Source organism: Ictidomys tridecemlineatus, chromosome 15, assembly GCF_052094955.1.
Source record: "Ictidomys tridecemlineatus isolate mIctTri1 chromosome 15, mIctTri1.hap1, whole genome shotgun sequence".
Taxonomy (NCBI): Eukaryota; Metazoa; Chordata; class Mammalia; order Rodentia; family Sciuridae; genus Ictidomys; species Ictidomys tridecemlineatus.
In genome coordinates this window covers 8,740,810-8,763,274 of record NC_135491.1, presented here as the reverse complement: position 1 = coordinate 8,763,274, position 22,465 = coordinate 8,740,810, and the positions used below count along the sequence as shown (strand labels likewise).

The 22,465-nt window shown below is 56.8% G+C and overlaps 1 protein-coding gene and 1 long non-coding RNA gene across 2 annotated transcripts; one reads left to right on the top strand and one right to left on the bottom strand.

The window, feature by feature from the left end:
- Positions 1-4,388: 4,388 nt before the first annotated feature.
- Positions 4,389-20,903, top strand: Ehd2 (EH domain containing 2). Its single transcript, XM_078031779.1, has 6 exons — positions 4,389-4,541; positions 5,923-6,404; positions 6,895-6,992; positions 10,940-11,352; positions 15,501-15,665; positions 19,164-20,903. Exons 2-6 carry the CDS (start codon positions 6,001-6,003, stop codon positions 19,713-19,715), a joined length of 1,632 nt encoding a protein of 543 aa, XP_077887905.1. The 5' UTR covers positions 4,389-4,541; positions 5,923-6,000; the 3' UTR covers positions 19,716-20,903.
- On the bottom strand, positions 9,737-13,250 carry LOC144370746 (uncharacterized). The gene is made up of 3 exons (XR_013430676.1): positions 13,124-13,250; positions 11,483-11,603; positions 9,737-11,325 (listed from the first exon to the last, which is right to left on the bottom strand). It is a non-coding gene; the product is annotated as an uncharacterized LOC144370746 (long non-coding RNA).
- Positions 20,904-22,465: the final 1,562 nt, after the last annotated feature.

The window sequence follows — 22,465 nt, the reverse complement described above, 5'->3', positions numbered from 1 at the left end:
TGCACCCAACATATGTTGCTGTTTAAAATTACCTTTTTAAATATATATAATCAGCTCTCCACATCCCTGGGTTCCCCATCTGTGGGTTCAGCCAACAGGATCAAAAATGCTTCTGTAAAAACTGCATCTGTACTAAACATGTACAGATTTTTTTGACTGTCACAGTTCCTTAAACAATACAGCATGACAACCATAATCTAGCCTTTACGTTGCATTAGATATGACAAGTCACCTAGAGATGATTTGAAGCATACAGCAGGATGCACATAATTATATGCAGTCACTATGCCATTTTGTATCAGGGCTTGAGTAGGCAAGGATGTAGGTATCCACGGTGGGGCCTGGGGCCAGTCTCCCAGGATAGCCAGGGACCCTTGTGCCGCTGGCTCCCTGGCTCAGAATTCAGCCAACAGCATGGAACTTGTGCCTGGCCACAGCTTATCCATATCCCCCCGCGTGAGGCGCAACACAGCCTTGCGCTTGGTGACCAAGGCAGCTCTCCAGTCTCCACTAGGGGCCATTTTAAACAGTGAATCACTCAAGAAGCTCCCGAATGTGGAAAATGTGGTGCCACATAAAAGCGACTTGCTTGCAATATGAGCACTGAAATGGAACGCACAGAGGCGCCTGTTCCTCTTCCACGTTGCCTGGGAACACGTGTGGGGGTGACTTGCTATTTTGCTGTCCTGTTGTGCATGCCCGTGGAAGTACCAGGGGTATTGATTTAAGGTGTTCAAAGAAATTTTGGTGAGTAGACAGATTCACCAATATGGCTGACGCACATCTTGAAGATTGGCTACCAAACAGTGATGAGTCAAATCGAAGTGTGTTGGTCTCCTTGGACTTCTGTAACAAAATGCCACAAACTGGGTGGCCTACAACAACAGACATTCTCAAGGGAGGCGCTAGTCCCCTTTGTGTAAACTAGAAAATGGTGCCCCTTTCTCCTGCAGCCTCCTGGATTTTGGAGGTGAGCTGGATTCTAGCCCCTCCCATTCATTCACAGTGACTTGTACAATGAACAGCCTGTTCAACTGCACATGACATGTCTCAGGATCAGGTGGCAAGGGAGGTTACATATAAGCAGAGTCATGCATGAAATCTAGCAGGAAACATCAGGGATCTCTGGGCCAAGAGCATCTAAGGAACAGCCAACAGCAAGGTGACCAGTGGGGTTGGAACGCAGGAAGTAAGTGGCAGAAGACTGAGGTAAGGTCAGGAGGGAACAAAGGAAGCCTAATCCTATAGGACCTTGTGCTCCTGGGGGTGACTTGGCTCTTCCTCTAAGAGGGGACCACAGCCAGCTTCTAAGCCTTGGAGGACTGTGAGCTGATGAGGCTCACTGGCGCCCTCTGACGGCCAAGTGGGGAAGGGCGGTGGGGGAGTGGCAACCAAGCCCACTGTGCCAGCCTAGGCGACCGCGGCAGTGGCGCCAGGACCTGTCAGACGTGCCCATCTTCTCTAGAGGCCTGTGGGGTTGTTTGTGGGTGGGTAGCTGATAAATGGGGGCTCAGAGGGATGGGCTAGCTCCCTTCCTAGCTCTAGACCGAATAAAGCACCGTGAGAGAAGGGCTCTCTTCTAGTCTTGGATCACAGGACTCTGATCCCTGGTGGCCGCATTCAGAGGGTGGCCGTGATTTCCAGGGCCTCCGTTCTGAAAGGGTGACTGCGTGCCACGGAGCAGAGGAAGGCAACGGCTGCCATTCCATGAACACACAAAATAAGCTTCTTTGCTTGCGGGTCGCAGCTGCAGCTTGGTGGTGGTCTATGGGTTTCCCCTTCCCATAGGAACCATCGGGGTCAATCAGGAGGCCCCACGACATGGCCCAGTAATAGAGACCCAGGGCAGGGTCTGAACCAAGAGAGACAGCACCCGTACTTCAGCCACTAAAATCCAGACACACTGGCTGTCACCTCCATCCATTTTTAAAAATTTTTGCTTTAAAAAAAAATTGTAGTAAAATGTATATAACACACAACTGAACATATTGACCATTTGTAAGCATCCAGTGACCCCCAGCTAACCACATTCTGCCTTCTGTCTCTGGCTCTGGCTCCTCTGGGTCCCTCCCTGTGAGTGGAATCACATAGCATCTGTCCCTGGGTGACGGGCTGTTTCACTTGGTGTGATTTATTCAAGGTCCATTCATGTGTGGCACGTGCCAGATTTTCTCCAGACCATTTGGACAGATGGGGAAGGAGGGAACCAGAAAAGCAGAACAAAATAAAAATGAGATAGTGTCTTGGGGAGGGGGACCCCAGAGGCTGCAACCCCTGAAATAGGATCGCTGATTCAGGAAACAGGGACAGAAATACAGGCGGGCAAGACAGCACCTAGGCTATTCAGCATATTCAAAGAGACAGGGTAGTTGGACACTCAGAGATCCCTCTAGGGTGACTGTGTGTGTGTGTGTGTGTGTGTGTGTGTTTGCCTGTGCTGGGGATTGAACCCAGGGTCTCACACATGCTAGACAAGCACTCTACCACAGAGCCACCTTCCCAGACCACAATCTTAGAATATTTTCATCACCCCAATTATGTACATTATTGTAATCAATTAAATATTTTCTGTGTAAATATTAAATAGTATATAAATTATAATTTTTGCTGGGACTGGTGGCCACACCTATAACCTCAGGAAGCTGAAGAAGGAGGATCACAAAGTTTTAGGCCAGTCTTAGATTGGCCCTGTCTCAAAATAAAAAGATATAAAGAGCTGGTGGCATGACTCAGTAGTAGAGTGCCTCTGAGTTCCACCCCAAGTACTGGGAAAAAAAAAATTCAAGCAGGGCATGGTAGCACATGCCTGCGATCCCAGTGTCTCGGGAGGCCCAGACAGGAGGATCATGAGATCAAAGCCAGCCTCAGCGATTTAGTGAAGGCCTAAGTAACTTAGTGAGATCCTATCTCAAAATAAACACAAAAAGGGCTGGGATGTGGCTCTGTGGTTAAGCTCCACTGGGTTTTATTCCTGATTTAAAAAAAAAAAATCTTATACTTAGGATTGAACCCAAGACCTTTCACACACTGGACAGTCTACCACTTAGTCCTAGCCCGCCCCAGCCCTTTGTTTTGTTTTGTTTTAGGTAGGGTCTTGTTAAGTTGCCCAGGCTGGCTTCAAACTTGCAATTCGTCCCGTCTCAGCCTCCTGAGTAAATTCGTTTATTTTTAATAAAAAGTGACTGTGTGCCAGGCACTGTTCTAGGCACTGGGCGCCAACAATGAACACGTTGGACAAAATCCTGCCCTTGGGAATCTGACACTCTAACTGGAGGGGAGGGGATTGAAAAATTAGTAGCACATACAGACTGGCCAATGGTGACAAGGGCCAAGGTGGGAAATCAAGTAGGGAGGGGGACAGGAGTGCCAGGGGCTGGGTGGGGAATTCTCAGAAGAGGCCATTGGAGCAGAGATTCAGGGAAGGCAGCTGAGGCACAGAGGAGCAAGGTCCCCAAGGCCTCCTGTGCGGAATCCCAGAGGTTCAGGGACCTGGAGGAGAGCTCAGCTCTGGACATGGATGATAAGTATGGATGTTTCTTAAGCACCTACTGTGGGCCAGGGGCGCTGCTAAGTCCTGAACAAGCAAGTTTCTAAATTCACTTCTCTGGGCTCCACTGTCTCCTCTGTAAAAGGAGGGTAAGGTCACCTGGTCCCTGGGACACGCTGAGGGTTCCGTGAGGTCACTTTGAGAGCTTAGAGCTGCCCTGCACAACGGACGTGCTCAGCTGGCTGGAAGGAGCCTCTGCCCCAGTCAGGCAGGGCGCCAGAGCGTGAGCACAAGGCAGGGGACCACGGGAAAGCCCTGCCCTGGGGGCTGTGTTCTCCAGAGGGGGACAGCCACAGAAGCAGAGAAACCCAGAACAAGCTTAGTGGTTGTCAGGACGGTGGAGAAGAATAAAGAGGAGACGAGGAGTAAATGGTGGGCGCTGCACGGGGAGATGAGGGAGGGCTTCTCGGAGGAGGTGGCGTTTGAGCAGAGACCTGAAGGACGGGAGGGAGGAAGCCATGCAGATCCCTGGGGACAGAGGCGTCCAGAGAGAGGGCACAACACCGGCAATGGCTCTGAGCTCCAAGCACTGTGCGCTTGCTTGAGGATCAGCGAGAGGAGAGGGAGAGGGAGCCCGAGGCGTGCCCATGGAGGGCCTGGGGGACTTTGGCTTTGAGCCACAGGGAATCGGGAGAGTTGTGAACCGCTTCACGACCTCGAGTTTTAAAGCATAGCAGTTTTATCCGTTGGCAGTGCTATCCTTATGCCACGGTAGAAGGAGCCGGAGGTCGTGGACGGCCCGATGCCCGAGGAGGAGGCGCAATTCGAACCCGCGACTGGCAGCCCGAGGGGCCGCCAAGAGTGCGCTCCCCAGCCCCCGCCAGGGGGCGCCAGAGGCCGGCGCGGGTTTGGGGGGGGCTCGTCCCGCCCCCCGCCCCTCCTCCCGGCCGCTCGGGCCCCACCCGGCTCAGGCAGCAGGACAGACCCGAGCACAGGCCGCTCCGGGCGCCTCCGATCCCCGCGGACCCGCAGGACCCAGCGCCAGCGCCCGTCGGTGAGCACTCGCGACCCCCGCGCCGAGCCCAGGCTGCCCCGGCCCCGCGGCTGCCCCGAGCGCTGAAACCGCAGCCCTGCACCCCCCACGGGCTCTCGTGTCCCCAGCCCCTCCAGGCTGTAGGGTCCCACTCTCCTCCTCAGGCCGTCGCAGCCGCCCCGTCGCGGCCACCCCAGCCGCTCAGCTCCAGATTCCCTCCTTCAAGCCGCCCCCCACGGCCCTCTTCCATGTCCGTCCAACTTGGTCCCTCTGCCACCAAGAGCGACTCTCCTGCCTCGCCAACCTCAAAGCCCCTTCGGCCAGCCCAGGCATCCTCCTCGGACGGCCCCCAGCGGCCTCCCAGCCTAGGACACCACCCAGGGCCCCCTCCCTGGGCTCCCTCGCTGCTCCCGGCCCGCCCTTGCCTCTCCAGCCCCTCCTTCCCCAAGTCCGCTCCCTGCTATCTCCCCCACTTTTTAAGTGTCACTTTATGAATTTGCTATATTTGATTTGCAATTAACTACATCTTAATTACATCTTTGGTTAGTGGGAGTCCCTTAAAGCTGGGCCCTGTGCCCCTGCGACATGCCCCTCCCATCCCTGGGCGCTTCCTCTGGAATCTGGCTCCGTACTCTCCCTGCCCCAGCCCCGGGATCAGTCCTCTCTCAAGGAACCCGGGTCCTTTTCAGTGTTTGCGACTCTGATCTGAGCAGAGCGGGTGCTCTGGAAAAGCTAGTTAAATTGTAAGCATCGACTCAGACTGACCCCAGATCAAAACAAAACAAAACAAGAAGAGCAAAACCTGTTACCAGTGTCCTGTCAGGAATAAAGAGGGATATCACCCAGACCCTACAGTCTGATCACAGGGCATGGTCGTGGCTGTGGCTTTGGGGACACCACCTGCTGTTGTCTGGGTGTGAATCTTTGAACACGCTGTCCCTTTCCTAAGACCCTCATCCCGCCTGTCCCTCGTGAAGCAGCTTGAACGCTGGCCCTGCCTGGTCTTTACTGACCCACGGGGATCCTCATGCCCTCCCCAGAGGCCTGGCATTTCCTGGGCACCCTGAACTGTGGGTCCTCACTGGGGCTCTGGGTGGGAGCCATTGGTCTCGGGCTCATTTCTGGGCCACAGTTTCTGAAATGTGGAGGAATTCCAGTGGAAATGCATCAGAGGAAGAAGAGAGGAAGAGAAGGAGAGTCTCAGGAAGGCATTTCTCCCCTTTCTCCACCCCTCGTTCTTCCACTCTCAATTCCCCTTCTTCCACATACCACCATTAATCTCTCCCTCCTCCCGGGCTGGCTCTGTGATCCTCTTCTTCCTCCTGACCCCTGCCATCCGTGCTCCCAGCGCCTCCTCCTCCTCCGCCATACTATCTACCTTCGGTTTGCCTTCTCCCTCCAGGCAGTCCACCATCAACCCCCTGTTCTCCTGCACCTTCGAGTCGCCCTCGGTGAACCCAGTGGGCAGCGACAAGCCACCATGTTCAGCTGGCTAAAGAAGAGCGGGGCTCGGGGCCAGCAGCCCGAGACCATCCGCACGGTGACTTCGGCCCTTAAGGAGCTCTACCGTGAGAAGCTGCTGCCCCTGGAGGAGCACTACCGCTTCGGGACCTTCCACTCCCCGGCCCTGGAGGACGCTGACTTCGATGGGAAGCCCATGGTGCTGGTGGCCGGTCAGTACAGCACGGGCAAGACCAGCTTCATCCAGTACCTGCTGGAGCAGGAGGTGCCCGGCTCCCGGGTGGGGCCCGAGCCCACCACCGACTGCTTCGTGGCCGTCATGCACGGCGACACCGAGGGCACTGTGCCCGGCAATGCCCTGGTGGTGGACCCCGACAAGCCCTTCCGAAAACTCAACCCCTTCGGGAACACCTTCCTCAACAGGTGCGATGGCCGCTGCCGGGGGGGGGGGGGGGGGGGGGGGGGGGGGGGGGGGGGCACCTTCCATACCTGCAACTGGGCTTCCTTCCCTTCTCTCTGCTGCGGTCTCCCCCTTCCAGCTCCTTCCTAGGGCAGCAGCCGCTAAGCTGGTGAAGCCAGCCTGCCTGGTTCCAGTCCTTGCTCCCCCACTGGCTAGCTGGGCAGCCTTGGGCAAGAGACTTAACCTCTCTGTGCCTCTCTTGCACATCTGGAAAATGGGTTTGACTATAGTTTCTTACCCCCCAGGGGGAGCTTGAAATAGCTCTGGACTCAAGGCAAGTACCCAGAGATCATGAGCTTGGGATGTTTTAGATACCGGTCTCCTTCCATCTTGTCCCTCTTTCCAGGCCCGCCCCCCTGCCTGCTTCTCCTCTGCACAGTCTGGACTTCCCCTCTTACCTGTCCTCTTTCTCTGCCCTCCTCTGAGTTGACCCCTGGCCTTCCACTCTCCCAGGTTCATGTGTGCCCAGCTCCCCAACCAGGTCCTGGAGAGCATCAGTATCATTGACACACCTGGCATCCTGTCGGGCGCCAAACAGAGAGTGAGCCGGGGTGAGTGAGCAAGGCCCTGGGAGGAGGGAGGCGCCCGCAGAACCCTGGGTCTCAGGGAGGGGACTGGGCCTGGACCCTGGGTCTCAGGGAGGGGACTGGGCCTGGACCCTGGGTCTGAGGGAGGGGGCTGGGCCTGCCCCCTGGGTCTGAGGGAGGAGAGGGCTGGGCGGCCTCCAGGACTCTGGCCTCCTGGGAGGGCTGGGAGAGGCTGGGAGTCCTCCATGTTGGTGATCTGGAGGTTGGGCAGGCAGGAGGTGGACACGTGGGAGCAGGCAGGGGCCACATGTCTGGGCGAGTCAGAAGGAGGGAGAGGGAGAGAGCCTCCTGAGAGAGGCCGAGCCTGGGCAGGGAGGCTCTGGGACCCTGGGCACCTCTGGGCCACAGATGGGGCTGAGAAAGGGGCTGGGAGGGGACTCTGGGCCGGGGCCAAGGCCTGGGCTGGAATTTATAAACAGCTGTGCGGGGTGGGGGTGGATTCCAGCGGGGCCTGCTCAGCATCTGCGCCCCGCCCCCGCACCATCTCTGTTCCCCGCTCCCCCTGGCCTCGAGGGGCCGGGAACTGGAGCAAAGGAGGCAGCAGTGTGGGGCAGAGGGGACCCGAGGCCCTGCAGGAGGCCGGGGCGGGGCGGGGCGGGCGCTAGCAGTACCGTGTCCCTGGCCAGCGTCCAGGGGCGGCCTGGGGAGCCTGAGGGCACGCAGGGGAGGATTCCTGCGGCTCCACCCGGGCCAGGCCGGGCGGCGGGAGGGAGCAGGTCTCCGCGCAGAGGCTGCAGAGGCTGCAGAGGCTGCAGAGGCAGTGGGGCCAAGGAACCGGAGGCTGCGTGCCCGGCCCGGGTGTAACTGTGTGCGTCCTGGGACCCGGTGGCTGGGCGTGGGTGGCTGCCGATGACTGAGTGTGGAGACAACGTGTTACAACCCAGGTCATGACTCTGAACTTGAGTGGTTTGGTGTGTGTGCGCGTGTGTGTCGGGGAATCCGTGTGTGCCTGAAGGTGTGACTGGATGTGACTTTGAGGGATCCTGCAGGACTGGAGAATCGTGGGATCCCCATCCTTGTACCTCCCTCCAGGCACTTGTCTTGGAGAATGCCCGCGTGTGTCCCGGTGTGTGTCTGAGAAGGCGTCTGGCCCATGTGGATCCTTCAGCCTGCATCTGGAAGGCGTGAGACCGTGGGTCCGAGTGGGCTGGTGTGCCTGTCTGTGTGAGAGGCCTGGGCCCTGTGTCTGCACTGCATGTGACTGTGGCTGTAGGACCCTGGTAGGGCAGAGGGATTGCTCTTGCATTTCCTCATCTGGGATGTGGGGTCACAGGGTGCTAGCCTCCTGATGCGCTGTAGATGCAGTGAGCGCCTTCTGTCTGCTATCCAGTTGTGCAAGTGTGTATGTGAGTGTGTGTGCAGGAGTGTCTTGTGCAACAGTGTGTGGTTGTGGCCATGTGGATGTCTTTACATCTGGGAGGCTGTGGGGTTGTGTGAATCTGTTGTCACTGAGGGCGTTGGGTGTGCTGGTGTGTGTGCACACATGCTGTTGTCTGGGTCTGCTGTCGGCTGTGGGTCCCACAGTGTCTTTGTGATTGTGGGAACATAAGTAACTGTGCGTTTCCGGATCATGAGCGAGGGCATGACTTGCAGTTTGTGGCTCTGATTGTGTGGGGCTGTGTGTGCTGGTGTGTGTTCATGTGTGTGCATTGGTGGGGGTGTGGCTACCTCTGCGGGTAATGTCTGTGAACACACGTGTGTGTAATGCTAGCTGAGTGGGGCCTTGGGCCTCAGATCTGGGCTCTGCTGCCTTTAAACCCCGGAAGCTTGAGGACACCCCTTATCTCTTGCCTCGGTTTCTCCTCTGTGAGGGCACGATGATGTCCCCTCCTAGGTTGTCAGAAGGTTGAACAGGTCACACAGGCAAAGCCCTCAATGTGTGGCGCACAGTAGGAGCCTGTAGTGGAGAAGAAGGACTGTTCCTCTCTGCCACGTCTCATTCCCACACTCCCGGCCCCCACACCCCGCCCGGCCTGCCCCATGAGACACACTTTCCAAATCCGGGCCAGTGTGTGTGGATGTTGGAGGGAGAGGCCCAGCTGCGGTCCCTCCAGCCGGCCCTTCCTCCCTCAAAACATGGTCCACCCCACCGAGCTGTCCAGTGAGCAGCCTGCCTCCTCCTGGGCAGGACTGGCCCCAGTACCAGCTCCCCAGTGGAGCATGGAGGCCCATGGGGCTCTGGCTTGTTGTCACTGAGGGCATTCATTGGGTGTGCTGTGTGTGTGCACATACACTGATGTCTGGGTCTGCTGGGTCCCACAGCATCTTTGTGACCTCCTGCCTGGGTGTCTCAGTGAAGTCCCAGAGCGTCTCCTGCCTCCGTTTTCTCATCTGGAACGTGGGGTCATAGGAGAGCTAGCCTCCTGTGTGCTGCGGAACGCTGAGCTCCTTCTGTCTGGAGAGCAGGCTCAAGCCAGGAAAGCCAGTGCCACTCCCTGCAGGTCCCCTCCTCCAGGAAGCCTTCCCTGACTGCCCTGACCAGGCCAGGTGCACTCCAGGCTGCAGGGATCCCTGTATTCCCTCGCTTCCAGCCTGGCCATTTGGGGAGGTCCACGTCCTCAGTGGATGGCGGGCCTGTGAGGGCAGTTCTGGGCTGCCTCCACCTCCCCCACAGAGCAGCAGCTCAGAGGATGGTTCCAGAATGACCCCCACAAGGTCTGATGAGACCATGACTAAAGCTTGCTGAGCACTTCCTCTGCTCCCAGCGCTGCTTTGTCTTTAATAGTTTTATTGAAGTATAATTACATGCCAGAAGCCAGAAGCTCATACACTTTTTTGTGTGTGTGTGTGATGCTGGGGATTGAGCCCAGGCCTTCACAAATGCTAGGCAAGTGCTCTGCCATTGAGCCACCCCAGCCCTTTAAAAAACTTTTTAGACAGGGTCTCCCTAGGTTGCTCTTGCCTCAGTCTCCTGAGTGGCTAGGATTATTGGCCTGTGCCATTGCACTCAGCAGGCTAACCCATTTAAAAAATTTTTTTTAGTTGTCAATTGACCTTTATCTAATTCATTTATATGTGGTGCTGAGAATCGAACTAGTGCCTCACACAGGCTCGGCAAGCGCTCTACCACTTAGCCCCAGCCCAGCCCCCAAGCTCACCCATTTTTATGTGTACAGTCTGATGCCAGGCACTATCTTCCCCATGTTAGCTCATACATATCCTTTTAATCTTCACAATAGATCTATAACGTAGGTTCTATTGTGATTTCCATTTTATAGAAGAGGAAACACCAGAGAGGTTAAGTTACTTGCCTAAGGTCACATAGCTGATGGGGTGGAGCAGGAATTCAAATCCGGGTCTTTCTGACTGCCAGGCCAGGGGGTCTCAACCATTTCTTTCTGTTCTCCAAGCTTTGCTTTATGGGGAACAAAGAGTCAACCGCGATGGTAAGAAGAGGGGGGATGGGTGCACTCCGAGGGCGGGAAGCTTGTCTGCGGCATCCCAGCGCCCAAGACCCGCTTGGCTCAGATAGGACTCCCAGTAAATACGGCAAGAACCAACCAGCAGAACCACAGACAGTGGACTGTGGGAGATCTGGCAGGCCCTGGGGAGGGACCAGGAAGCTAGGAGGCTTGGGAGACTGGGCGTGTCCACAGTACGGGGGTCTCTTACTTTAATGAGCAATGCAGCCATTCCAAGGCCCCCCACAGCCTAATGAATGAATGAAGAATGAAAAGCAAGCCAGGTATCTTGAGGGGCTGGAGCCACAGCGATGGCTGGGTGGAGGGTGATTCTGGGGGGAGCCAGAGTGGAGCCACGGGCCTGGCGCTGTTGGCCATTTCCTATAGACCAGGATTTGGAGAGCTAACGGCTGGACATCTGTGCAGTCCACTATCCCGTCCAAAAGAATGGGTGCTACTTTCTGGCTCGAGGGTGGGGTCTGACTTCCGCCCGCGCCTCCCACTCCCCAGGCTACGACTTCCCAGCTGTGCTGCGCTGGTTTGCGGAGCGCGTGGACCTCATCATCCTGCTTTTCGATGCGCACAAGCTGGAGATCTCGGACGAGTTCTCCGAGGCCATCGAGGCCCTGCGGGGCCACGAGGACAAGATCCGCGTGGTTCTCAACAAGGCCGACATGGTGGAGACGCAGCAGCTGATGCGCGTCTACGGCGCGCTCATGTGGGCGCTGGGCAAGGTGGTGGGCACGCCCGAGGTCCTGCGCGTCTACATCGGCTCCTTCTGGTCCCAGCCGCTCCTGGTGCCCGACAACCGGCGTCTGTTCGAGCTGGAGGAGCAGGACCTCTTCCGCGACATCCAGGGGCTGCCCCGCCACGCCGCGCTGCGCAAGCTCAACGACCTGGTGAAGAGGGCGCGGCTGGTGCGGGTGAGCAGTGGCCGGCCATCTGCCTGGCCTCCCTCCCTCCCTCCTTCCTTCCCGGGCTGCTTGGCACCGACTTAGCACCAGGGCAGTGAGCTGGATCATTCTGGAAAGGGGCAGAGGGTCACTTCTCTACCTTGAGTTTGTACTTTGCAGCTCCTGGCTGGTCTCCTCTGTGATGTGCCTTCTTCCATCTCCCACCGCCAATCCGGTGTTCTGGTGGCTGGCCTTGCTTGTTTCCAATTCCTGTCCCCTGTCTCGGAACAAAAGCCGACTCCTCAGGTGGCCCACAGGTCATCTCCTCCCGCCCTTCCCCTCTGTCCTCACCTTGCTCCCTTCCTGGCTGCCTCTACCCTCCCTCAGCGTCTTTGTACTTGGGGTGAAGTCCTCCTAGAAGCTTCACCTCTGGCCTCCGTGCCTCCCTCCCACTGGGCTGTCCTCACTGGTTGCCTTTCAAGTCTCTGTTCAAACTTCACCTTCTCAGGAGGGCCCTGCCGCCTCCCTTTCAGGAACACAGCTCTGGCCCTGCGGGTTCTGCTTTAGCCTTCCCACCATCACGGCCTCCCTCGGGTCAGCCTCACTGGGGAGTCTGTGTTCACTGTCTGCCTCCTGCCTCCTGTTTAAGTTCCAGGGAATCAGGGATCTTTGACTTCCTCCACTCATGTAGCCGCAGTGCTAAAACAGAATCGCTCAGGAAATATTTGTCAAATGAGGACACTAGACAGACCCACAAATTGAACAAGGTGTCCTCTGTGCCTGGCCCTCTGCTGGGCAGTCCTGGGGACACAGTAATGACCAAGGCAGTTCCAGCCCTGCCCTGCTGGTTCCCCCCAAACCCCAAGGCAGTCCCAGGACCTGCGGGGATTCTGGGGAAGAGACAGACCCATCCCCAGACAATGACAGGCCAGCATAATCAGGCTGGGGCCAGACAAGGAGGGCTTCGTGGAGGAGAGGGCCTTTGAGGAAAAATGTCTGTGTTGAACCCAGTGTAGAAAGTGTGAGTAACTCGGTTTGAGCTTGGGGAGGTGGCTGGGAGCCAGAACACCTGGGAACTGGTGGGCTGTGCTGAGGAGTTTGTGCTTGGTCCCAAGGACATGGGGAGCCATGGAAGGTGAGAGTTGGGAGAGGCAGGGTTCCACTCAGGCTGCCTTCTGGAGGGTGGTTGAAGGTGGGTGTGACTTGGGGCCTGCAGACCAGGGAGGAGGCTGGAGGAGCCAGCCTGGTCAGGCCTTGGGGAGGGAGAGGAGAGCACAGAAACTGGTGGAAGAGTGATTTTGGAGGCCAAATGGAACACTCATAGGCGAGGCTGCCAGGGTGGAGGCGGGGCAGGAAGCTGGCAGCAGGGCAGCCGGGAAGGTTGAGGTGCTGGGGAGCTGAGGTGTTGGTTTGAGGAGCAGGGCAGCGAGTCAGACCCTCCCCCCAGGAATCCTGCCAGGAGAGGCAGCCCTCTCTTCTCCCACCAGCTCTCGGTGGCTGCCAGTCTGTCTGTCTCTCTAATTCTTTCTCTCTCTCTTTCATCCTTTCTTTCTCACCCTGACTCCTTTGCTCTCTATATCCTCCCCCTTTTTCGGCCTCCCCCGTCCTTCTCAGCCTCCGGTTCATCCTCGTTCCCTCAGGTCCCTGGGGGAAGCAGAGGCGGGAGCTGGAACCCAGGCGCGGGGACCGAGGGGGCGGGGCGGGGCCGGACACCTGGTGCCCCCGTCAGGCAGGAGGCGGCTCCGGAAAGGCGGACAAACCCCGGAGTTCGACCCGCGCCCCGGCCCAGCCCGCCCTGCACCTTATCTCTTCCTGGCACCTTCCCCCGCTTCCTCTCTGGAAAAGCCATCAGCGACCTCCCGCCAGCGGTCTCCCTCTGGATCCCCGTGGAACCGCTGCAGGTCCCGCCCCCTCGCCCCATTGGCCCGCTCTCGTAGGCTCCACCCACACGTCTGGCCACACCCCTGCAGTGATTGGTCTCTCTGGTCCATAGGCCACACCCACCCCTCCCAGCGGGTTCATCCATGGCTCCCTAGTGCGCTCAGCACCTTGGGGCATGGAATTCAGGTCCAGTGTGACCCCAAGCCGTGTCACGCCCCCTCCACACCCCCTCCTCAAGAATGATTTTGCCATATCTGGCCACCGACAGCTCACACTGTCTCCCTCCCTTCAGGAGCTCTCCCTGTCCCTTAGGGGCTCTTGGGCTTCCCATCCTTGCCAGGTAGCCGGGGGAGTCCTCCCGCCCGCCCTTAGGTTGAACTGGTAGCTGCTAGAGGGGGAATTCCAGGTGCTGTGATTCCCGAAGCCAGGATCTCAGGAGGCCAGATTCTGAAGAGGGTGAGATGCCGGGAGGGAAACCTTAGACCAAGCTGAGTGTCCACACTTTGCTGGGACACTCTTCTAGGCCCTGGAATACAGCAGAGAACAAACGACATTCCTTTTCTGGAAGAATGACAGCTTAGTGGGGAAGCAGACACTGAACAAGTGATGCCCAGGAGAGGGAGGCTGGTGAGGGACTGTAGTGGGGGGGTCTGAAGGAGGGGATGTGGTGAGCTGAGTGGCGATCTGCAGAGAGAGCATTCCAGGCCCAGAGTACAGCAAGTACAAAGGCCCTGAGGTAGCAAATCCCAGGTGGCTGGAGGAGACTGGGTGGTGGAGGGTGGGAAGAAATCACTCAATCAGCTGGTGAAGGCCATCACTGAAAGTTTTAATAGTTGAAACCTATGATTCTTTAAAAACATTTTTAATAACATTCTTAAAAACTTTTAAATTGTTGTTTCTGTTTTGTGGAATTAGGGATTAAACCCAGGGGCACTTATGTACTGACCTATACCCCCAGCCCTTTTTATTGAGACAGTCTCACTAAGTTGCTGAGGCTGGCTTTGAACTTTCGATCCTCCTGCCTCAGTCTCCCAAGACACTGGGATTACAGGGTGGCCACCATACCAGGCTATATATTTGTTTTTCATTTTTTTGCAAATCACTTTAACATCTGGCTTCAAAGGAGACAGCCTGATTCTGCTCTGTTCAAACATTCCATCAGTCTCAATGTTAGACATCTTGTAATTTTTTAGAAACTTCACTGTCGCTGGGCAGGGTGCTGTACATCTATAGTCCCAGTGACTCAAGAGGCCGGGGCAGGAGGGTGGAAAGGTTGAGGCCACAGCAACTTAGCAAGACCCTATCTCAAAAAGTAAAAAGGGCACGGGATGGAGCTCAGTGGTAGAGCACCCCTGGGTTCAATCCCTGGTACAGAAACTAGAGCAAAAACCAAAAAGTCTCAGGAACAAATGGCTATTTATTTATTTATTTGAACCCAGGGGTGCTTTACCACTGAGTCACATCCCCAGACCCTTTTTGTATTTTACTTAGAGACAGGGTCTTGCTGAGTTACTTAGGGTCTCCCTAAATTGCTGAGGCTGGACTTTGAACTCCTGATCCTCCTACCTCAGCTTTCTGAGCTGCTGGGATTACAGGCGTGCACTACCACACCGGCCCCAGGTCTTTCTTGACTTTTTGAGACAGGCTCTCTCCTAAATTGCTGAGGCTGGGCTTGAACTTGTGATCCCTCTGCACCACTGCACCTGGCGATTTAGTATTATCATTAAAGAGTTTGGGCCGTGGGAACCTCTGAAAGGGTCTTGGGGCCCCTAGCGTTCCCTGGAGACACTTGGAGAATTGCCCCATAGGGCCTCGTCAGCTAGGGCAGGAATTCTGAACGTGGATGAGAAGCAGATCAGGCCTGGTGCTGCCTGGTGGGCAGAGGCCGCAGGGGCAGACCAGGCAGGTCACGAGGGCTCCTCTTCTCTAACAGGGGAACCGCTTAGAGTGACAGTCTGGGGCTGGACCTGGATTCCACTTGGGGTGTCAGGGTGCGGAGCCGGTGAGGAATGTCAAGGAGGCCATTAGCTGAGGCTCGAGCTCAGGGAGAGGTCCAGGCTGGCATGTGGGAGTGGACGGCTGGAGGGGAGCTGGAGCCTGGGAGGGGTGGGGATCACTTACAAGAGAGGGGAGTCCAGGGGAGCCCCGGCTGATAAGGCAGCAGGGTTCAGAGAGGCTGCCTGGCCTGCAGCAGCTGCACCCCCCCCCCCCGGGTTATGAATGCAGACCCCCAGGCCGCGCCCTGCTGGTCACCTCCCTGTGGCTGCCCGGGCTCAGGTGAGGATGCTGCTCTGCAGGTTCACGCGTACATCATCAGCTACCTGAAGAAGGAGATGCCCTCTGTGTTTGGGAAGGAGAACAAGAAGAAGCAGCTGATCCTCAAGCTGCCCGTCATCTTTGCCAAGATTCAGCTGGAGCACCACATCTCCCCCGGGGACTTTCCCGACTGCCAGAAGATGCAGGTGCGAGGCTGCCCAGGGGGTGGGTGGTGGGGGCGGAAGTTCACCTCCAGTGAGCTCTAGAGAGGGGCCTGGAAAGCTGGAGGGACGGTGGCAGATGTGGGAAAGTCCCCTGCACGTGGGTCCATGGGAGCATGGCTTGTGAGTTAGTCTGATGGATCAGGAGAAAACCCACAAGAATAGGGTCTAGGGCTGCTTTGGTGCTGTGTAAGGCCCCCTTCTGTCTTATTTCTCTTCCATGCCTGGCCTCTGTGTCCTGAGAAACCTCATGGTACAAAACAACTGCAGAAAATCTAGACATTGTATCTGCATTCCATCCAGCAAGAAGGGAGGGAAAGGAAGAGAAGGGTACAGTCACTCTCTTTAAGGACACTTCCTGGGCTGGGGGTACAGTTCAGTTGCAGAGCCCTTGCCTAGCCAACATGAGGCCCTGGGTTTGATCCCTAGCACTGAAAAAAAAATCTTAAGACTGAATCATGGATTTTATTTAATTTTAACTGGTTTAAATACCCACACGGGGCCATGGGCTACCATATTGAACATGGTAATCCTAGAAATTGCATGAGCAACTCCTTGCTCACGTCCACTTAGCTGGACTCAGTCACATGGCTGGGGGCTGCTGAGAGCATGGTTCTTCCTCTTGGTGGCTGATATCAGGCACAGTCAAGGGATCCAGCACCGAGGAAGAAGGGCAGAATGGACGCTGGGGACCCGTGGGGGCTCCTCAAGCATTGGGGGAGTGCTGGCAGGGATGTGATGCAGCCTGGGAGGTGGGTGGGCAGGCAGGAGCCCGGGGTGTGGAGACAGGCTGTGCTCAGGGAGGCTGGGGGCTAGCCTCTGCCCAGCCTCGGTTCTGAGGCTGACTTTGGCTGATGTCGAAAGCCTGTGACTTGTGAGGGAGAGACAGTTGCAGCCTAGACCCCAAAGGATTGGGCAGAGTCCCCGTTGGCCACCAGCAGCTCAGTGACCCTGGCCAAGTGGAGCCCCATGGGAGTCTGAATTTCTTCCCCTGGGAGATGGGCATATGCCCGCATCAACCTGGTCATGCTGAACTGTCTGCCCGCCCTGGCCCAAAGCTGGGGCTACATCTGGGCTTCTCAATGCCTGTGACAGACATTGGGGTGGATGATTCTTGGAGGAGGGGGGCGTGCACTGCAGGAAGTGGAGCAGCCTCTGCCCAGTACCGCCTCCTCAGCTCTGTCCCTCAGGAATGCCTCCAGATGCCAGGTGAGGTGGCACGTGTCTATTATCCCAGTCACTCAGGAGGCCAAGGCAACTTTGAGGCCAGCCTCAGCAACTTAGTGAGACCCTGTCTCAAAGCAAAAAGGGCTGAGGATGTGTCTCAGTGGTAGCGTATCCCTGGGTTCAATCCCCAGAACCAAAAAATAATAAATATTTTAAAAGAAAGAGAGAAATGTCCCAGATGTTGCCAACTGTCCCCTGGGGGGACAACATTACCCCTGCTGAGAGCCACTGGGCTAGAGGCACAGTGGCTGCCGAGCACTTCATCCAGAGGAATTTGTTTGGCTTTCCCTGCGTGTGTTAGTCAGGTTTTCCTCACTGTGACCAAAATACCTGAGACAAACAACCCAGAGGAGGAAAGATTTACTTTGGCTCAGGGTTTCCGAGGTCTCTATCCACGGGCAGCTGGCTCCCTTGCTTGTAGGCCTGGGTGAGGCAGAGCAGGGCGGAGGGGCGAGTGGCCAGGGAGCAGTAAGAGACAGGCTGGGAGTGGGCAGTATGAGATACAGTCCCCAGGGGCCACTCCCTTCAACTAGGCCTCCCAATACTCCCCCCCTCCCAGCCCCGGCCACCAACCGCCAACGGACTCATCCATCCATGAGGTCCAAGCCCTGGGGATCCATCACTTCCCAAAGGTCCATCTCTGGACACTGCTAACCTGGGGACCAAGCTTCAACACATGATCCTTTGGGGACATTCAAGAGCCCAACTATACCACCACGCTCATGTCATCACCCCTGTTTTACAAACATGGAAACCAAGCAGGGCATGGTGGCTGCAACTTGGGAGGCTGAGGCAGGAGGATCAGAAGTTCGAGGCCAGCCCTGGCATTCAGGGAGACCCTCAGCAACTTAGTGAGACTCTGTCTCAAAATAAAACATTAAAAGGGCTGGGATGTGGCTTTGTGGAAGAACCCCTGGGTCCAATCCTGGATATCAAAGTGAACAAAACAAAACCATGGAAACCAAGGTGAAGCCACTACCCGAGGCCACCCAGCTTCTAGGAGGTGGAGCTGGGTGTCCTCAGACGGCACTCCCCCCACCCGTCACAGCCCTCCCCCTTTGCAGTCACACCGGGAGCCACTCTCCTGGGCTCTGGAAAACAGCATGGTGCATGCAGAGAGTCCTTGGCAAGGACTCTCCTGGCGCAGTGACTTAGGGTTCCAGTGTGCAATCCAGTGACCACAAACCCACCCCTCAGCTGCTCCAGAGCAGAATGGCCTGGGCAGAGCGCGGGTGTCCCAGGATCCTAACCCTACCGCCCAGCTTGGGCACCAGTTACTCAGCTGCGCCCCTGTGGTACAGTGACACGGTGGCAAGAATTGGAAAAGAAAATGCTTTTTTCTGGTACTGGGTGAAGCCGGGGGGATCTAGCACTGAGATTCACCCCCAGTTCTTTCTATTTTATTTATTTATTTATTTATTTATTTACTTTTTAAGTGTTTTTTTTTAGATTGATGGACCTTTATTTTATTCATTTATTTATATGCAATGCTGAGAATCGAACCCAGTGCTTCACACATGCCAGGCAAGTGCTCTACCACTGAGCCACAACCCCAGCCCCCTTTTATTTTTTATTATGAATCAGGGTCTGGCTAAGTTGCCCAGCCTGATCCTGAACTTGGGATTCTCCTGCCTCAGCCTCCTGAGTCACTGGGATGACCGCTGCTCCACTGTCCTGCTGAGTTTTCTTTTTCCTTCTCTCTTTCTCTCTCTCTGAGATGGAGGTCTTGCTGTGTTGCACAGGACTGATGGAATTGACTTTTCTTAACTTGCAAAATGGTGGGGTGCTGGCCGGACTCCTGGGGTGGAGTGGAGGGTGGGCAGGGCTGGCAGGTGCACTAAAATATTGAACTCCTCCTCCACCATCTGGTGAAGGGCCACTGTTCTGACTCATCCGAGGGCCCTGGGGACTCTCTTGCTCAAGTGTCTTCTGGTTCAGGGCTGGTTTGGTGCTTCACAGAGCTGAGAACCTTGTCCCTTTCTGTCTTTTCTTCCATGCTTGCTGCCAGGTCCAAGAAACCTCATGATATGAAATAGCTGCAGAACCTCCAGCCCTTGTCTGCATTTCAGACCGCTAGACTTGGGTAGGGAAGAGGGGGTGGGAGTGCCCAAGCAGAAAGCGCTGTTTGGATATTCAAAAGCTTCTGCAGCTATTGGGAAGAGCTGGTATTCAGTGCTCCCAAGCGTCCTCAGGCCTGCACCCCAAGGGCCTAGAGAGGGCTCCCCGACCTCTCAGTGTTCCTGCTCTCCACTACAGGAGCTGCTGATGGCACATGACTTCACCAAGTTCCACTCGCTCAAGCCGAAGCTGCTGGAGGCACTGGATGAAATGCTGACGCACGACATCGCCAAGCTCATGCCGCTGCTGCGGCAGGAGGAGCTGGAGAGCACGGAGGCCGGGGTGCAGGGCGGCGCTTTTGAGGGCACCCACATGGGCCCCTTCATAGAGCGGGGGCCTGATGAGGCGCTGGAGGACGGCGAGGAAGGCTCGGACGACGAGGCCGAATGGGTGGTGACCAAGGACAAGTCCAAATACGACGAGATCTTCTACAACTTGGCACCCGCCGACGGCAAGCTGAGCGGCTCCAAGGCCAAGACCTGGATGGTGGGCACCAAGCTGCCCAACTCGGTGCTGGGGCGCATCTGGAAGCTGAGCGACGTTGACCGCGACGGCATGCTTGATGACGAGGAGTTCGCCCTGGCCAGCCACCTCATCGAGGCCAAGCTCGAGGGCCACGGGCTGCCCACCAACCTGCCTCGTCGTCTAGTGCCACCCTCCAAGCGGCGCCATAAGGGCTCGGCAGAGTGAGCCCGCCACCACCCGCAGGCCCTCCCTCCCACTTGCCCTGCTGTGGCTCCCCAGCTCCAGTCGGCTGCGCGCACATAACCCTCTGGCCCCGCCCTGTCTGCACGCATCCTACCTGCGCAGCTGCAAGGACTGGAGTGGGGGCTTCCTCCGCCCACCGCCAGACACTCTAAGCATTTAGTGGGGTCCAAAGGGAGTGGCAAGGCTTCTCTGCACCCTTTCCACCTCGACCCTCACACGCACCTGGGCACCTCACACGAAAGCACGCAGGCACCCATCTACCCAACATTCATTCAGATATTTATTGAGCACCTACTACTTGCCCAGCCCTCATGAAGCTGACAGCCTCAGGAGAGGGCAGATACATAGCCACACAAACACATAATTGATTCCAGGTAGGACCCCTTGTCCCTCTCCATTGGTGAGAGACCACTGGGTTCAAGTGACAGATAAACTTTCCCTTCTGCCCCTATTCCTCCTGCCCAGCCAGGCAAGAACCCTCCCCCACATCGTGTCCTCAGGTGTTGGGACCACTGGGGGCTCAGAGAGGAGACACGCCCCTGCTTCCTCAGATGGACCCTTCTTCAGCCCCTTTCTGTCCCCAGGAAAGCCCGGAAATTCTGATTCCCCAAATTTCTTTAATAAGGATCCTGCAGCACGTGGAAAAGCCCTTTCAGTCGGTCTGTCCGGCTCCCCCCAGACTGTACGCCCTGGAGGTACTCTGTCCACTGCCCACCTGCCCTGGATTGAAAGGCCCAGCCCGGCCCTGCCCCCCCCCACCCCCCGCAGGCTCCTGGGGTTGAGGACTGCAGCATTCCAGTCTCTGCCCCGCACCGGGCTCAGTCCATATGTCAGTCCATACTTCAACGTAGCCCCCACGATGCAAAGGCCTGGGGGCTTTCCTGCAGCCCCTTTTCAGGGATCGTGGGGAGCGATTTCTTGGTGCTACAGCCGCCCTCCCCTCCCTCCCCAAGGGGCCCCCCCACGCCCTCTCGTGCCTCCTCCGCATCAGGGCTCGGCCCTGGTGGGAAGCCCCGCGGAAAGGACGCGGGAGAACCAAACAGCTGGAGAGGGCGCTCCTCCAGGTGGCTGGCCACGATGCGCGCGCCCACCGTCGGCCCCACCCGCGCTGGGAGGGCCAAGAGCCAGACAGTGTCCCCGTAGAGCGAATAAAGGCAAGGCTTCTTCCTCTGCCGGAGTCGCGCTGTCTCGGGGCAGGGTGGCCCGCGCCCCTCCAGGGCAGCGGCGCCCTGGGTGGACTCGGGGTGGGGAGGCCCTCGTAGCTCGCGGGGTCGGGAGGGTCCGTGAGTCAGCGCAGCGGAGCCCGGTGACTCAGGCCCGGGCTGGGGGCCAGCCCTGCATATTTTCCGAAGAGAAGTTACTTTGGGGCCCGCCCCCCCCCTTGTCTGGGACATCCCTCTCTCCGCCTCCAGCCGCGGGGCCTGGGAACCAGCGCCGGGCCTGGGCTTGTGTGAGTGCGCGCTTGGGCACAACATGACCCTAGCCTGCCCGGGCCGCCGAGTTGGGCTGGCACGACTCGGGTACCCAGCCTGGGACATGGAACGCCAGGGAGGGGCGGGGTCCTGCGGAGAGCAGGCTGCCAAGGACCACCCTGCGCGCGCACACGCCCTGGGGATCGGCCCGCGCCAGGCATCGCACTCCGTGCTGTCCTCGGACGCACACCCAGGCCACACCCGCCGCTCCCAGGACACGCTGTCCCGGCGCTCCGCCCGCCCACGCGCGCTCAGTTTTGTGGCCCTCGGCGCCCTCTGGCGGAGCCTCGGGATCAGGGCAGTTTGATTTCCGAGGCGGCCGGTGCGTGCTCAGGTTTGGGGGCCACCATTCAGGACCTGTCACCTTCCAAACACTGTGCGCAAGGATCTGGTTGTGTTCTACTGTGTGACACCCCCCACCCAGTCGCGCTTTACCTCTCTGACTCAAGAATGGCTTTTTTTTTTTTTTTAGGTACTGCGATTGAACTCAGAGGCACTTAATCACTGAGCCACATCCCCAGCCCAGTTTTTTTTTTTTTTTTTAAGAGACAGGGTCTCACTGAGTTGCTTAGCGCCTCCCTAAATTGCTGATGCTGGCTTTGAATTCGCGGTCCTCCTACCTCAGCCTCCAGAGCCAATAGGATTACAAGCGTGTGCCACAGCGCCCTGCAAGACTGGCTTTTATGAAGCTGTAGATCCCTTTGGATGGCTGCAAGGACCCAAAGGCCTCTGAGCTTGTTTTATTATTTGTAAATAGCAAATATGAGTTGATTATTAGATTAAGTCTCAGGGGCGATAGCTAACGCAGATATCAGGCACAGTCTTCAATGCTTTACTTTTTTTTTTTTTTTTGTGGTGCTGGGGATTGAACCAGGGCCTTATGCATGCAAGGCAAGCACTCTACCAAGTGAGCTATATCCCCAGCCCTTGCTTTATGTTTTTAATCTTTAGAATAATCTATCATCATCGTTCCCATTTTATGGATGATGAATGATCCTGAATCTGTGCTTCTAGGGATCTCGCCCCATCCCTCTTTTGCAAGGCTTGGGATTGAACCTAGGGCCTTACACATGTTAACTAGGGATCCGGATAGTGTATATTTTGAACACTCTTTGAATGTTCTGTGTTTCCAGCCTTGACAATCCTAAAAATATTTGATTTTCAAGATTCTAGGATTGGAACATTGAGAGGCCAAAACCTGAGATTGCACTGTGTCTTGTGCTAAATCTGCTACTGTCAGTTCTGAAATCAGCCAGACGT